Source organism: Drosophila arizonae, chromosome 5 (genome assembly GCF_054131065.1).
Source record: "Drosophila arizonae isolate 15081-1271.41 chromosome 5, UAZ_ARI_1.0, whole genome shotgun sequence".
Lineage (NCBI taxonomy): Eukaryota > Metazoa > Arthropoda > Insecta > Diptera > Drosophilidae > Drosophila > Drosophila arizonae.
This window is the reverse complement of record NC_142925.1, coordinates 3,293,032-3,308,747: the sequence shown is the minus strand read 5'-3', so window position 1 is coordinate 3,308,747 and position 15,716 is coordinate 3,293,032. Positions and strand designations below refer to the sequence as shown.

General features: G+C 45.0%; 3 protein-coding genes across 5 annotated transcripts in view; 2 read left to right on the top strand and 1 right to left on the bottom strand.

Annotated features, from left to right (window-relative positions):
* Src42A (Tyrosine-protein kinase Src42A) overlaps window positions 1–3,334 on the bottom strand; it is a 54,431-nt gene extending 51,097 nt beyond the window's left edge. For both annotated transcript variants that reach the window (XM_089471728.1, XM_018012273.2), the window contains exon 1: window positions 2,199–3,334. In XM_089471728.1, coding sequence (XP_089327854.1) covers window positions 2,199–2,507 — 309 coding nt within the window. In that variant the 5' untranslated portion in view covers window positions 2,508–3,334. The remainder of the gene's footprint in view (window positions 1–2,198) is intronic.
* A 312-nt stretch (window positions 3,335–3,646) lies between these two features.
* Window positions 3,647–9,317, top strand: mle (dosage compensation regulator mle). 2 transcript variants are annotated; one of them, XM_018012275.2, is made up of 5 exons: window positions 3,647–3,873; window positions 3,954–4,455; window positions 5,536–5,854; window positions 5,915–6,605; window positions 6,666–9,317. In XM_018012275.2, exons 1-5 carry the CDS (start codon window positions 3,798–3,800, stop codon window positions 9,218–9,220), a joined length of 4,143 nt encoding a protein of 1,380 aa, XP_017867764.1. In that variant the 5' UTR covers window positions 3,647–3,797; the 3' UTR covers window positions 9,221–9,317. The 2 variants fall into 2 exon arrangements, with proteins under 2 accessions (XP_017867764.1, XP_017867765.1); XM_018012276.2 differs by lacking the exon at window positions 3,647–3,873 and adding an exon at window positions 5,250–5,452 and having other exon boundaries at window positions 4,315–4,455.
* Window positions 9,318–9,838: 521 nt separating this feature from the next.
* Window positions 9,839–15,538, top strand: BubR1 (Bub1-related kinase). The gene is made up of 5 exons (XM_018013054.2): window positions 9,839–10,309; window positions 10,372–10,761; window positions 10,817–14,242; window positions 14,307–14,554; window positions 14,783–15,538. Exons 1-5 carry the CDS (start codon window positions 9,989–9,991, stop codon window positions 15,234–15,236), a joined length of 4,839 nt encoding a protein of 1,612 aa, XP_017868543.1. The 5' UTR covers window positions 9,839–9,988; the 3' UTR covers window positions 15,237–15,538.
* The last annotated feature ends 178 nt before the right edge of the window (window positions 15,539–15,716 follow it).

Genomic DNA, 15,716 nt, shown 5'->3' with positions numbered 1-15,716 from the left:
TGCGACCTCCACGCGGCGGCTAATCATAGCACTTTTTTGTCTACCAAAAAATATGTCAGCTATTAGCATTTCATTCTGGTTTCTCTGTATTTGCTGTCTGGCAGCTGTTGGCAATTGTCCGCCTAGCTGCACTGCATTTTTTCAAGTGTAGCTGCCGCAGTTGTTGCTTTAATTACCAACGAAAGCGAGTACAGAAATTGTTAGTGGATAGTTGCGAGGTGAATCCCCTATTTATGCTGGCTGACGGAAGCGATAAGAGAGTAAGTATATGGGTTTTATGATATACACGTTTCGAGCTCGTGTAGAATGCATTACGTCAGTGGGAACCATAATATACCAAATATATAGAATACTAAAATCAGAATTAATATAAATTTTAGAGTTTAATATGTGGAACCAGAAGATTAATTAAGATTATGGACCGTGTTAATGGGCTGAGCACATGTGACCACATGTGATAATTTGATTATGGAAGTAAGACTTCGTAGAAATGCATCAAAAGTCCTATTGATATTCCCTATAAATAGTAAAGTTTTATATAATTTAATAATTTTATTTAATAATGGTTAATAATATTATATAAACTATAAATCACTTTAATAATTAATTTTTGATTTATTTGGGATTTTTTTTTTAACTCATTATAATGCCAAGAAATTGAAGTTATTATTATTAGAGGTTTTTATAGAAAGCTCTAGAACACAGAATTTACAAGCTTACCGCCTACATTTAACTGTGTATTTGTGAATGTATGACTTAGAGAGGTTCTACTCTACTCTAGTCAATAGTTCCTTGGGTCTATAAATAGGTCGTGAGGAACATAAACTAAATATAGTCGCACATTCATTGCTTAACTAGTTAGACTCTCTCGGCTAGGGTATATGCATACTAAATAAATGTATACATGTATGTATGTATGTATAGCAAAAACCAGACAGGCCTCGTTGCATTTACAACAACAAATGCAGTCTGTAGTATTACAAGATGGAATTTTAGAGTTTGGGTTTTTGTTGGTGGCTGGTTTTATGAGTTGGTTCAAGTGGCGAGTGGCATGTGGCAAGTGGCGGCCGCAATTACAGCGTCTGGTTTTCTGCCAAACTTCCCCCCTCCCAAAACAGAAAGAGTAAAAATAAAGAAACCAAATGACATTGAAACAAAAAGCGTAGGAAAATCAAAAACAAACCAAAAAAAAGAGTAAAAAGTTGCAAATTATAGCTGAGATTGTTTTTTTCTTTCAGTTTTTGCTTTTTGGCTAGTTGCCTCATATGACGCATTGCTTACAATTCTCGATTATCGAGAGAAACTACAGTAATTTAAAACGGAAAAAACTAACAGTAAAACGAGACTATAAATTGTGATAAGTAAATAAACATAATAATCACTATAGCTTCAGGAAGTACTATTTGAAAGATGGGAATGCAAAATGAATACTGATATTTGAGAGTGGGAAATACAAATATTGAAAGGCTTGTGGAATGTAAAAATGTCTAAGCAAAACTATATATAGTTATAGTTAGATATGCATATAGATATGACATACTTTATATATATTTTTCAAGAAAAAATATAACAAATTAATTTAGTTTTTTACATATTTTTCTTGACGCTTAAATTTATTATCAAAATTTTGCATTTTATTTACTGATATTATATACTGATATTTATTATCAATATTTTATAAACAACATTTTTCATTATAATACTCATTACTATTATTATTTATTTATTTTTTTTTTATATATTATTTATTATATTATAACTATTTATTCTTTTAATTATATCGACATCATAGCGTTAGGCATTCACGACGTATGCACAAAATATACATATATGTGCATAAAAAAAACAAAAAAAAAAAGCTCTGAACATGGCATTTGCATGACTAAAAGCAAAATAACTGTTCATGATTAAACATGAAAAATTGCATGCAGAGCGTTGGGCAGAGCGCGCATTGGCTTCAACGAATCGAATAATTAAAGCTTTCACAAACTTTTAAATCAACTTGAAATTTATGCATAGTTACAAAAAAAGTTCAACCGAATCCAATCGGATATATGTTTTTTAATGGAATCAATGTGTTTACAATATATTTAGTTTGATAAGATATTTGACTCAATAAGGGTTATCAGTAAACAGTCGACCCCACTCACATGTTATCTCTCACTCTCTCTCTAATACTGTGATTGTGATTCACTCACCTGTGTGTCATTCAATATTTCCAAGTGTTCACCCTTGCGGAAGCTCAAGTCCTCGTCTGTGCGAGCATCATAATCGTAGAGGGCCACAAATATTTTAGCATTCGCATTGGCCGCATCGCTCTCTGGTATCTGGGGTACCGGACGTATTTGCTCAGCCGGCTGTCCGGGCATGGGCATTGCTATTTGCGGTACGCCTACACCGACCCCGACTACGCCAATGCTGGCGCCGGGATCGTCGAGCGGATTGCGTACATCGCCAGCATGTGGTTTATCGTTGTCCGGTTTCTGTGTGCGTAGACAGTTGCCCATTTCGAATTTGTGTGTGTGTTGTGGAGTAGGGTTCAGAAGATTCGATGAAGTCCAAGTTGGAGCACAATTTGTGACGTATTAAATGCAATGAATGGAAGCCAAGTTGTTGCTGTTTCTGTTGTGGAGTAACAGTTACTTTCACTCACACACACACACAGCTGTGTGCACGCCAATTACAATTCAATTGCACTCGTTTGTTTATACTGAGGACGACACACACACGCACACTTTTCTATATATATATATACATATATATGTGTGCACACACGCATACCAGTTCACAATTGGTTGTTGTTGTTGCTTATTTGCTCACTCGCGATCAACTGGGGTGTTGGCACTTATCTCTCTCGCTCTTTTGCCTATGCTTGCTGCGCGTTGAGCCTAGCGCGTCGTCAGTTAATTAATGTATTAATGTGTGTATTGTTGTTACTGCTGTGGCGTTTTATTGTTACACGCACTGCCACTGTTTATAGCTATTATAATTTATTGCAGCACTCTCTAACTAAATTAAATGCTTAAACATTCACACACACTCTCACGGACGGCGTACGTATTTTTCTGAATTTCTGCATGTGTGTATATATGCTCTATGTGTGTGATGCTGATGGCCAAACAACAAGACGAACGCGACCATTAAAAAAACAATTCAAAAACACTGATAAACTATTGAAGCACATGCATACATAATTATAATAATATTTTTCGATCACTTATTGTATTTCTTTTACATTTTTAAGTTATTTAATTTACGAGTTTCAGCAGCAGCGAAAATGGCTCCCCGATGAAAACCTGCGCGACAGTCGATAGCACTGCTAAAGCGATAGCATCGATTCGTGTGTGCCCACAGCAGATATGCATGCCGATATATATCGGAAAGCAACATAATAATGAATAATCGAGTACTGTTAATTGAAGTTCTGTAAAGTTTCGATAAATAACAGCTGTTACATTTCAATATTTGTTTATTTTGCATTTATACGGAAGTTTAGGCAATATTTAAATGTAAAATTGTTCACAATACTATTTAAAGGAAAACTGCACTATATATGGAATTATTGGATTCATTTAATCAAATGTAAATAAAGTCAGTCTATATTATTAACATAATAAAGTTATCGAACGATGCTAATATGTTCAAATGAATCAGTGCTTCTTTTGGGGGAACCATAATGGAGAATTTACTATGCTCAGTAGTTTCATTCTTCATTTGACAAGCGTTCGATTTAGAAACGGAGCTCGTCAAAAGTGTTAATTTAATTTAATATTCTCTGAAATAAATATTTGCACAAAATGGATATAAAATCATTTCTGTTTTCATATTGTGCCAAAAATCAAACAGAACCCAAGTTCGAAGTGCGACCAATTGGTAAGTGCATAAAAAGTTCCAAGAACCGGTAAATTTTGCAAGCATTATTGATTTTTTTTTTTTTTTTTTTTTTTGTTTAGGACCCAAACACCGCCAACGATTTTTGTGCGAAGTACGCGTCGATCAGTGTCCCTATGTGGCCGTTGGCAATTCCACCAACAAAAAGGATGCCGAGAAGAATGCCTCGCGTGATTTTGTCAACTATTTGGTGCGCGTTGGCAAACTGAATGCAAAGGACGTGCCGAATGATCCAACCGCTCCGGCAGTTGATAGCGGTGATGGCCAAGCTGGACGCGGGGGAAGTGGCCAGCAGCGTCGCTTCTTCGGCGATTCGTCGGGTCCACAAGATTTGGGCGAGGCCTATCGTCCGCTCAATCATGACGGAGGACGCGATCGCTTCAACATCATAGACCATGTCCAAGAGCAAAAGGATATGAACGAAGCCGAATCAATTGATGTAAATGCCGCTATTCACGGCAATTGGACTATTGAGAATGCCAAAGATCGTTTGAACATATATAAGCAATCGAATAACATAAAAGATGATTATAAGTACACGCCCGTTGGACCAGACCATGCCAGGTACGTACCACAGCCAGGCGACATCATTCCATAACTCCGTCAGGCTTAATCATTCATCCGAATATCTATTATGATTTGTATTTGTACTTTTTTTTTGTTTTTTTGTTTATGGCAAGCTGCGCACTGGATTTAGCGTTTGTTTCGTTCTAAATCTGGAGCGCAGCTCGCAGTTGTTGACAACGATTGGCTTGCTGTGCGCAATTTGTGAAGAAACATTGAAATTTGTGCATAAGCATACGACTACAGTACACGCTCGTTGGGGTGAACACAAAATAGAAGTATCAAAATTTGTCATATACGGTAGTATAATGATGCCTTAATAGATTGGTAGCATATGCCATATAGATTGGTAGCAACTACGGTGCGCCCTCGATATGGTGCACACAATGATTGAAGTTCAATATAGTTGATTGGAAATTGCTTTTCATATTCAATGAACTTCGGTAAATCGAAGCTTAAATACCCTTTAAAGAACGAATTTTCCCTATGATCTATATTAGCGATTCGATTAAATTCGACATATATATATAAACGACAGTTATAAGAAGTTTATATACCAATTCTTAGCTAAATATTTACATGAGCTATCAAGTTCCTTGAGGTAGTTTTCATGCAAGGGTATAAATTACATTTATATATATAATTGTATTTACTTTAACAAAATTATTTATGTTTTTTCGCTTAATGCTTCTATATGTATATATATGTATAGAGTAGTTGTAGTTTCATAAAGTGTGTTGCACCTATCGAGCGTGTACTGTACTTACATATAACAAACGCGGCTGGGCTTTCAGAGCGAGCTGGCACAACAAATACAAAACACACCGATCGAAACAAACATCAGACAATATATACAGATATATATATAACCCTGAGATTGAGTTATATATAATATATATGTGCGCACTGTCGCTCTGAAAGCTATCAGCAAACGAGAGAGAGGGAGAGAATGTGAGAGTTCCCATCAATTGCGCACAGCACGGCCCAAGTTTTGATGGTAAGTGTACAAAAGGGAGCAAGAATCTTGAAGTTGAAATAAAATGCTTCAATTAAATTGTTTAACGCATTCACCAACAATAGGAGCTTCATGGCGGAGCTGTCCATATACGTGCCGGCTCTGAAGCGCAAGGTAACGGCACGTGAAACAGGATCGAATAAGAAATCGGCCAGCAAATCGTGCGCCCTCTCGCTGGTGCGTCAGCTCTTCCATCTGAAGGTGATCGAAGCCTTTAGCGGCACGCTCAAGAAGAAGAAGGATGAGCAGCTAAAGCCCTATCCGGTTAAGTTGCGGGAGGAGCTCATTCATGAGATGGATGAAGTTATTAAGGATCTCGATTTGCCGGTGGTTAGTCCACGCAACATTAAGGTGGACCCCGATGGAGCTCCAATGCCGCTAATAGTATGTGCTAGCTGATCTTGCTCTAGATCTCTGTTAATCTCTCTCTATATCTTGCTATAGGTATCACAGAGTCGTTTGGACATGAACCAGGATTCGGATGCACGTCAGGAGCATATCGCTGTCATACCCTGGGCACCGCCGCAGTCCAACTGGAATGCCTGGCACGCTTGCAACATCGATGAGGGTGAATTGGCCAATGTCACCGTGGATCAACTGTCCCTGGAATATGAGCGACAGCATCGCGATCGTCGCCAGAACAATGCCGAGTACAGACAGTTCCTGGAGTTCCGTGAGAAGCTGCCCATAGCAGCAATGCGCTCAGAGATCATGCTGGCCATCAATGAGAATCCGGTGGTGATTATACGTGGCAACACGGGCTGTGGCAAGACCACCCAGATTGCCCAATATATATTGGATGATTACATTAGCACGGGCCAGGGTGCCTATGCCAACATCTATGTGACCCAGCCGCGTCGCATTTCGGCCATATCCGTGGCAGAGCGTGTTGCGCGCGAACGCTGTGAAAATCTGGGCGAAACTGTCGGCTATTCCGTGCGCTTTGAGTCCGTATTTCCACGCCCATACGGCGCCATACTCTTTTGCACTGTGGGCGTGCTCTTGCGCAAGCTGGAGGCAGGTCTGCGCGGCATCTCGCACATCATCGTGGATGAGATACATGAGCGCGATGTGAATAGCGACTTCTTGCTGGTCATATTGAGAGACATGGTGGCCACCTATCCGGACTTGCACAGTATGTTAACTTCTATGAAATCGTAAATTTCATTTTATATTCAATTTTCCATTTTCCCAGTCATCCTGATGTCTGCCACCATTGATACGACACTCTTTTCGAAGTACTTTGGCGATTGCCCCGTGTTGGAGGTGCCTGGACGCGCCTTTCCAGTGCAGCAGTTCTTCTTGGAGGACATCATACAGATGACAGGCTTTGTGCCATCGGCTGAGTCGCGTCGCAAGCGCAAGGAGGCCGACGATGAGGAGCAGCTGCTGCTCAAGGACAACCAGGAGGAGGGTGAGCAGAACTTGAATAAGGTGTGCGAGGAGAAGTATTCCGTGCAGACACGCAACGCCATGGCCATGCTGTCCGAGTCGGACGTTAGCTTCGAGCTGCTCGAATCTCTGCTGCTGCACATCAAATCCAAGAATATTCCCGGTGCCATACTCGTCTTTCTGCCCGGCTGGAACTTGATCTTCGCTCTGATGAAGTTCCTGCAGAGCTCCACAAATTTCGGCAATTCCCAGTATCGCATATTGCCGTGCCACTCGCAGATACCACGCGATGATCAGCGCAAGGTCTTCGAGCCTGTTCCGGATGGCGTCACAAAGATCATCTTGTCCACGAATATTGCCGAGACTTCGATTACCATCGACGATATCGTCTTCGTCATTGACATATGCAAGGCACGCATGAAGCTCTTCACTTCGCACAATAATCTGACCAGCTATGCCACCGTGTGGGCCAGCAAAACGAATCTGGAGCAGCGCAAGGGACGTGCTGGACGTGTCCGCCCGGGCTTTTGCTTTACCTTGTGCTCGCGTGCTCGCTTTGCCCAGCTGGAGGAGAACCTGACGCCCGAGATGTTCCGCACGCCCCTCCATGAGATCGCATTGACTGTGAAGCTTTTGCGTCTGGGTGCAATTCATCATTTTCTATCCAAGGCATTGGAGCCGCCGCCCGTGGACGCTGTAATCGAGGCAGAGGTGTTGCTGCGCGAGATGCGCTGCTTGGATGCCAATGATCAGTTGACACCGCTGGGTCGCCTGCTCGCCCGCCTGCCCATTGAGCCGCGGCTGGGCAAGATGCTGGTGCTGGGCGCCGTCTTTGGCTGCGCCGATCTGGTGGCCAGCATGGCCTCCTATTCTAGCACCTTCTCGGAGGTGTTTGCCCTCGACATTGGCCAGCGTCGTTTGGCCGCACATCAAAAGGCACTGAGCGGACGCAAGTGCTCCGATCACGTGGCCATGATCGTTGCCTCACAGATGTGGCAGAGCGCCAAGAATCGCGGCGAACAGGAGGAGGCACGCTTCTGCGACTGGAAGGGTCTGCAGTTGTCCACGATGAACGTGATGTACGATGCCAAGATGCAGCTGCTCGACCTGTTGGTCCAGGCGGGCTTTCCCGAGGAGTGCATGCTGCCCCATAAAGTGGATGCCAATGCAGATGATCCGGAGCTGGATATATCATTGGCTCTGCTCTGTTTGGGTCTCTATCCCAACATTTGTGTGCACAAGGAGAAGCGCAAGGTGCTGACCACCGAATCGAAGGCAGCGCTGCTCCACAAGACCTCGGTGAATTGCAGTAATCTGGCTGTCACCTTTCCGTATCCCTTCTTTGTCTTCGGCGAGAAGATCCGCACACGCGCTGTCTCCTGCAAGCAACTGTCCATGGTGTCGCCGCTGCAGGTCATGATCTTTGGCTGCCGTAAGATTGATCTTGCGGCCAATGGAGTGGTGCGTGTCGACAACTGGCTCAACTTTGACATCGATCCGGAACATGCTGCTAAAATTGGTGCCTTAAAGCCGGCTCTGGAGGATCTGATTACCATTGCTTGCGATAATCCCGGTAATGTGCTCAAATTGGATGAGCCCTATGCTCGCCTGGTGCGTGTCATCCGGGATCTTTGCGTACAAAATGCGGGAGACTATCAGCTCCATCGTGAATCGAGCGTATTGCCTTATATGTCGCGTGGAGGCGCTGTAAGCGGAGACGGAGACGGAATGGATGGCGGTGGTCCAGCTAAGCGTGGACGTTTTGACAGTGGATCGAATTATGGCAATAGTTCAGGTGGCAGATTCGGAGGAGGAGGTGGAGGAGGAAACTTTGGCAATCGAACAGGTGGATATAATAGCGGCGGACGCTTTAATGGACGCTACCGTAATGGAGGAGGAGGTGGAGGCTTCAATAATGGAGGAGGCAGTGGAGGCTTCAATAGTGGAGGAGGAGGAGGAGGAGGCGGAGGCTTCAATAACGGAGGAGGAGATGGCGGCTTTAATATTGGAGTAGGAGATGGCGGCTTCAAGAATGAAGGAGGAAATGGAAGCCTCAATGATTTTGGAGGCGGCTCCAATTTTGGTGGAGGAGGCGGAGGCGGATATAATAGTGATGTAGGGAATGGCAGCAGTGGCTATAACAATAGAGGAGGCGGTGGCTACAACATTGGGGGAAACAATAACTTCAACAATGGAGGAGGAGGTTATAACCGAGGAGGAGGACGCAACAGTGGCTACAACCAAGGATCAGGCAATGCTGGCTACAATCAAGGAGGAAGCAATTTTAATAATAGATATAACAACTTCCAAAGCGCCGAAGGCGGCAACTGGAGCAGCTTTTCCAATCGTCGCTATTAAAATAATGACTTAATCTTAAAAAAAAAACCCTATGTTACGTATTATAAATAAAACTGTCTGATTACATTTTAAATCAATAAAATACCTACGAAAAATATGTTTTTTTTAAATTTAATATCGATTACTAAGGAAGAGGACAACATTATCGATAATTTGAGACGAGTTTGAGTTTAGCTTGCTCTAGAACCGTTTGAAATTTGTGTAGGTTGCTATTTCTTCTGTTATACGGGCTTCGGGAATATAGGTTACGTCCTAGCTCATTGATTCAGAGTTTCAACCAATATACGTGCCTAGACTATGACTTTAAACAACATTAAAATAATATATATAAATTAACGTCAACTTCATGAGATGAGCACATTTTGCCGTTATATTTGAACAAGGAATAACAAAAGCCCAACCAGGGCTGCAGTAAAAAAATATTCTCACGCATATAAGGAAAACTAATTATAAAATACATTAAACATATGTATTAATACTTTTGCAAGCCATAAATATGCATTTAAATGCATAATATTTTTACTATTTTTAAAATTAAAAGTAAATTGAAAAGCTTGATAACTCTGCTAGGCAAGTGTTGCAGCGTACCGTGCTATTTATTTACTGTTATCGATATAGATATCGATTGTTTACAAAAATAGCGCCGCCATTCAATTAAAATAAGCGTCGTTTTCTACTTAGTGCGCGTGATTTATATTGTTATTTTTTGTTTGCATTTAATCGCTGATTTATTTACTGTTTATTCAAGTGAAGTATATAAATTGAAAAATGGATTTCGATAATGCCAAGGAGAATATACAGCCCTTGGCAAGTGGTCGCAACGTGAGCCTGCTGCAAGCCTCGCTCTGTCAAGATGCGTCTCAGGAGCTCAGTGCGCAGCGCAAGCAGCTGGAGCTGGACATAAAGAACTACAATGGTGACGATCCGCTTGAGCCCTGGTATACGTACATATGCTGGATAGAACAAAGCTATCCGGCTGGTGGCAGCAATTCGGGATTGCAAAAGGTGATGCACAAGTGTCTGACGAAATTCGAGGATGACGAGCGCTACAAACAGGATCCGCGATTGATAAAACTGTTTATTAAATATGTGAGTAGGAATGGGTTATCAGCATGATAACTCAGTTTGACAGTTGTTATATTTCCATATAGATGGGCAACCAGGGCGATCAGATCGAGTGCTATCAACAGATGTATAACAACGGCATTGGGACCATGCTAGCCGACTTCTATATAGCCTGGGCGTATAGCTACGATCTCAGTGGCAATATGCGCAAGGCCAATGAGATTTTTCGCCTGGGCGTTGAGTGTCGCGCCCAACCGTTGGAGGAGCTGAAGGAGGCTCAACAGCATTTCGGTTATACTGTGGCCCAGCGCATGCTCTATAGCGAGGGCGAGGAGACGACGGCTGTCACACAGGAGCTGAACGATCGACGTCTTGCCTTGCGTTCCCTGCATGGGCAGAAGCGCAAGAATACCGTTACGGTGGGCAGCGTACGCACAGGTGCGGCCATCAAGAGCAATATGCCAGGTGTAGTGCAGGTAAGAACACAAATTCCCATTCCCTTCCCTTCACACTAAATTTGTGCCTTTCCAGAATGCGCCTAGCACCAGTCGGGCCAGCCGTAATGCCCATCGCCAGCTGGAGGTGTTCAACGATGAGAACGCTGATGTGAATATGCCACCACCACCTCCACCTGCAGCAGTTGCGGAAGATGAGGGCAAGACAAGTCTCCGCTCCATTATCGATGCGGCACGTCATCAGGAGAACCTGAAGGAGCCGATCGCCTGGAGCAAGCCACACAAGCACGGCAAAATCTTCGCCTCCACGGCACATCACGATCCTGCTTTTCCCATACACGTGGATGAGAAGTCGCTGCCGCCCATCGTTGATCCCGCTGGCAATCAGCTGAAGGCCTTTAAGCCGCCGCCCAACTTCAAGGCGAAGAATGTAAAGCAAGATCCTTGGGTTACGCCCGTGACCATTGAAGATCAGCCGGATAAAAATACGCTGCCGTGCTATAACAAGTGCATGCTCTATCCACGTCCCAACATGGAGTTCTCTCCCGAGGAATATCGCGCCTACTGTTGGTTCAAGCAGTGCAATACTCAGCATCCCTTTGTGCTGCGCCATGATCCCTGGTGGGGCAACGACTGTGCTCTGGGCGTGCGCCGCTATCCGAACTTTGCGAGCTCTGCACAGCCACAGCCACGCGATGAACTGGATGCGTATTATAAGCCGCCAGCGGTGCCGTCACTAGAACCGTTGCTGGACAAGATCTACAACGATGTGGAGCAGCAGGAATATCAACTGGAAGAGCTGCTCGTGGCCAAGTGGCGGCAGAAGCGCATCACAAAACTGGGTGTCATGGATATGGAGGAGACGGTCTGTTTGCCAGGCGAACAAATGCCGCGACGCAAAAGTTTCTTTCCCAATATGCAGCCGGGCACGAGTCGCAAGAGTGTGATGCGGGTATCATGTGTGCTGGAGGAGGATGAGGACAAAGAAGAGGAGGAGGAGGCGGTGCAGGTTGAACCACCGAAAGTTGCTGCTGATGTGCCTGCAATTAAAATCTGGGAAGATGTTTCAGATGCAGCTGCTGCTCCTAGCCCAACTCCCAGCACATCGCTTGCTGCAGCTGCTGCTGTTGCTGCATCTGTCTCACCTGTCGATGATAAACTGGTGATGCCACCGCCGCCCACCCGCAAAATCGAGATATACGAAGATGATGCCAACATGCCACCGCCACCACTGGCGCCTGCAGCTGCACTTAAGCCGACAGGCAGCGCCTTCTTCGATGCTGACGAAACATGCTCGACGCAAATGTTTAACATATTCATTAAATCGCAGGCGGTGAGCACGCCTAAGGCGACACAGAAACAGGCGCCAGCTCGTCAATTTGGCACTTTGCTCAAGGAAACATCGCCAGAGGCAGCAGCAGCAGCAGGAGCGGGCGCAACAGCAGGAGGAGCAACAGCAGCAGCAGCAGTAGCAGCTGCCATAGCACCACCTGCTGCGCTGCCTGGCAACGATGAGGCGGGCGGTGAAGCAGCTGCTCAGTCCGTTTCGCCCATGCTGCGCAAACAATTGTCAACGATATTGGAAACGTCAGAGCATGGCATGGGCGCAACCACAACAAAGTCCACGCTGACCAGCACCGCCTCGACCACAGCCTCCACGTCGCCCAGCTTGCAGGCAACAACGGCCTTTATGCTCAGCCACAAATCAGAGCAGGCGATGGAGGGCACGCCGGGCCCGACACGGTTCCAGCGACAAATGGTCAGCGAGCTGTCCGTGGTGGGCGAAGAGCCGACGGTTGGCAGTGCAGCTGCAGCGGGAGCTGGCAATTTCGAGCGGCTCGAGCTCTGGGAACCAAATGCGCCGAGTGTGCCAATGTTGAAATCCCTGCGCTTCCAGGAGGATAAAACGGAGACAGTGACCAGGCCATTGATGGCCTGCTATCAGGAAGATAAGACAGAGACGTTGCCCAAGTTTCCATTGGCTCAGCCGGACATGGCGAATGCATCGAAGCTGCAGCTGCTGCAGCAGCCAGTCCCAGAGATGCCAACGTCCTACGACGAAGATGACATGTGTGGACTCTTCTCCAAGACGCCGCCCAATCCAAAATCGTTCGGCACTCCCCTCTACGCAGGCAACTCCAAACGGATTTGTAATCAAGCCACGCCCGAAGCATTCAGCAAATCTGTCAAGCAACTGGAGCTGCCCAAGAAGAGCTCCTTTGAGATATTTGAGGATGAGGGCTTTGCATTGCCTGCCGTCAAACCGAGTGTCGATATGCTAGCCGAATCCCTTAAGGCAGATCTGTCCTTTGTGCCGGAGACGCAGCCGCAGCAGCTGCCAGTGGAGAACCAGAGTCAGGCAGCTGCAAAGAAGAAATTTGAAATCTTTCTGGATGAGACGATGCCGCCACCGGCTCTGCCGCCAGCTGTGCCGGCCATGATGGACTGCACGCTGCCCGAGACGCAGACGGATACGATTGGCCCCGCACACTTGACGGCTTCCTTTATGAAGGACTTGAGCAGCTGCCTCATGCCACAGCCGCTCACAGCCAAAGCTCAAGCTGCGCCGCCGAATTTTGAAATATTCTTGGACGAATCCTTGCCACATATGCAGCCACCTTCAGGTGCAGCCCAAGCCCATGAGGCCCTGGATAAGGCGGAGACTATAGGACCAGCCCATCTGACGGCTTCCTTTATGAAGGACTGCACAGCGCTGGGCAAATGTCCAGCGACACCCGTCAACTCCTCATCCACAGCAGGTTCGAAAAAGCTCAAGTTTCTGCAGGATCTGGAAGCGTCCAGCACAAAGTCAACAACGGCATCAAGTGGCAAGGATTCCAATGAATACTTCGAGCTGAATGCAGCGACGGAAATGTTTGCCAGCAACATAAGCATGATCAAGAACTCGACGTTGTTGCCTAGCAAGGTGGAAGCAACAGCTTCCAGCTCAGCTCTCATGCCACCTCCAGCTGCTGCTTCCTCCTCCATGGACATACCAAACATTGTTGTTCAGGAGGCTCCTCTCGATGATGAACGCAGCATCTACTACAAAAAGACGCCGCTGACGCCCAAGCTGTCGCACAATGCCTGGCAGGATTCGGTGGCCAGCAACTGCTCCAAAGAGATCTTTACACACCGCAAGCCCAGCATGGATGAGTCCATACTGAATAGCACGCTGGCTAGCAAAAATGTGAATCCATTCAGTGTGGATATCATCAATTCCCTGCTGGACTCCATTGAATTTTCGCTGTACATCGAAAAGCTGCCCAATTGCCAGCTCCAGGGTAATGTGAAGCGCCTGACGCCGCAGTCGACGCTGGAGGTGAACGGCGAACGGTTCGAGGTGCAAAAGATTATAGGCAAAGGTGCTTACGGCTGCATATACAGCGGCATTCACAGCAAGTCGGGCAGGAAGGTGGCTTTCAAGCAGGAGCGACCCACCAACTACTGGGAGTACTACATATGCCTCGAGGTCCACTCGAGATTGGAGAATGAGAAAATGGTATACAGTAAATGCTCCATGCATTCCATATCCTATTTCTAACGAAACTCTTCCTTCATTTTAGCTGCCCGCCTATATGAACATCGACTACGCTCTGGTGGGCAACAACAGCAGTGTCTACATCTCGGAGTTCTCTGAATACGGCTCTCTAATCACCGTCTGCAACAAGTTCAAGAAGCACACGAACAAGAATATGGATGAATACGTGGTTATGCATCTGTGCTGCCAGCTGTTGGATATAGTCGATCATCTGCATGCCATAGGCATTATACATGCCGATATCAAGGCGGATAACTTTCTGCTAATGCGACCGTAAGTATTACTTATAATTTGTAGTTCTTTACAGGGTATCTTTTAGTTAGTCATACAAGCTTCTACTGTCCTTGCATTCGCTACAAACAAGTTTCTCTTAAATCTCTATTAAAAATGGAATAGAATTTCTTTTTTAATTCAAAGTTAAGCCTTATACCCTGTAAAAGCTACTGTTCGTACATACAATTTAAATATTCCGTATTCCGTTTTCCGTTTGCTGTTTTACAGTTTGAGCGCTGAGGCAAATGAGCTGAGTGTGCAATTGATTGACTTTGGCGTGGCGATTGACACGAAACTCTTCGCGCCCAACCAGACGTTCGACTACGTTCACAACGAGGAGGCTTTCAAGTGCATTGAGATGCGAACGGGTCGCCGTTGGACATATCAATTGGATTTATTTGGGCTGGTCGGTGTGATGCATGTGCTGTTATTTGGCCGTTACATGGAGGTAGCACAGCGACAGCCGGGCGGTATTTGGATGCCAAAGACGGCGTTGCCGCGCTATTTCAGCCGCCAGACCTGGGAGTCCATATTCCGCACGCTGCTCAATGTGCGCGATTGCCGCAGCATGCCCAATTTGCAGCAGCTGCGTACCATGCTCAAGTCGGAGCTGGCCGAAAAGGAGAAATATGTTGAAGCGGCCATTACTAAGTTTAATTTGATTATGCAAAGACAAGGGTAGAAATGTGTAACTAATTGTGTGTAAGAATCTATCTTAAATTTTAGTTATTAAATGTATCCTTATTTATTTCTTCTGTCCATTAACATTTGTTCAATCTTTAATTGAGCCGGACAGCGTTGCCACATTGTTAACAAATTATCAATTATGACATTTTTCTGAACAAGTTTGGTATTTTGAAGCAGTAGACTTCTTTTTGTGTTTTTGTTAATACCAACAATGTAGTGTATCTATGATAAAATATTTAAATTGTATGTTTATATCCCCTTTACCAACAATTACATGATCCTTTTAAACAACCACAATTGAACGCTTCTGTGCCGCTAGAATCGCGGTCGCTTTTTACAATTTTGCGCGTATAAACAAAATAATTTCAACCCAATTAAGCGGTTTTACGTACATTTTACAATGCGGCAGCGAGCATTAACTGAAGCGCAGCAATAACAGCCGAGTCCTTGCCTCTACCCCAACCACTCCCTCTTC

Bases quoted from the DNA above. Each gene is read 5' to 3' on its own strand.
- mle (XM_018012275.2), top strand. From the start codon at position 3,798: ATGGATATAAAATCATTTCTGTTTTCATATTGTGCCAAAAATCAAACA. The intron at 3,874-3,953 runs GTAAGTGCATAA...TTTTTTGTTTAG, and splicing joins GTTCGAAGTGCGACCAATTG to GACCCAAACACCGCCAACGA. The intron at 4,456-5,535 runs GTACGTACCACA...CACCAACAATAG, and splicing joins GTTGGACCAGACCATGCCAG to GAGCTTCATGGCGGAGCTGT.
- BubR1 (XM_018013054.2), top strand. From the start codon at position 9,989: ATGGATTTCGATAATGCCAAGGAGAATATACAGCCCTTGGCAAGTGGT. The intron at 10,310-10,371 runs GTGAGTAGGAAT...ATTTCCATATAG, and splicing joins TAAAACTGTTTATTAAATAT to ATGGGCAACCAGGGCGATCA. The intron at 10,762-10,816 runs GTAAGAACACAA...GTGCCTTTCCAG, and splicing joins ATATGCCAGGTGTAGTGCAG to AATGCGCCTAGCACCAGTCG.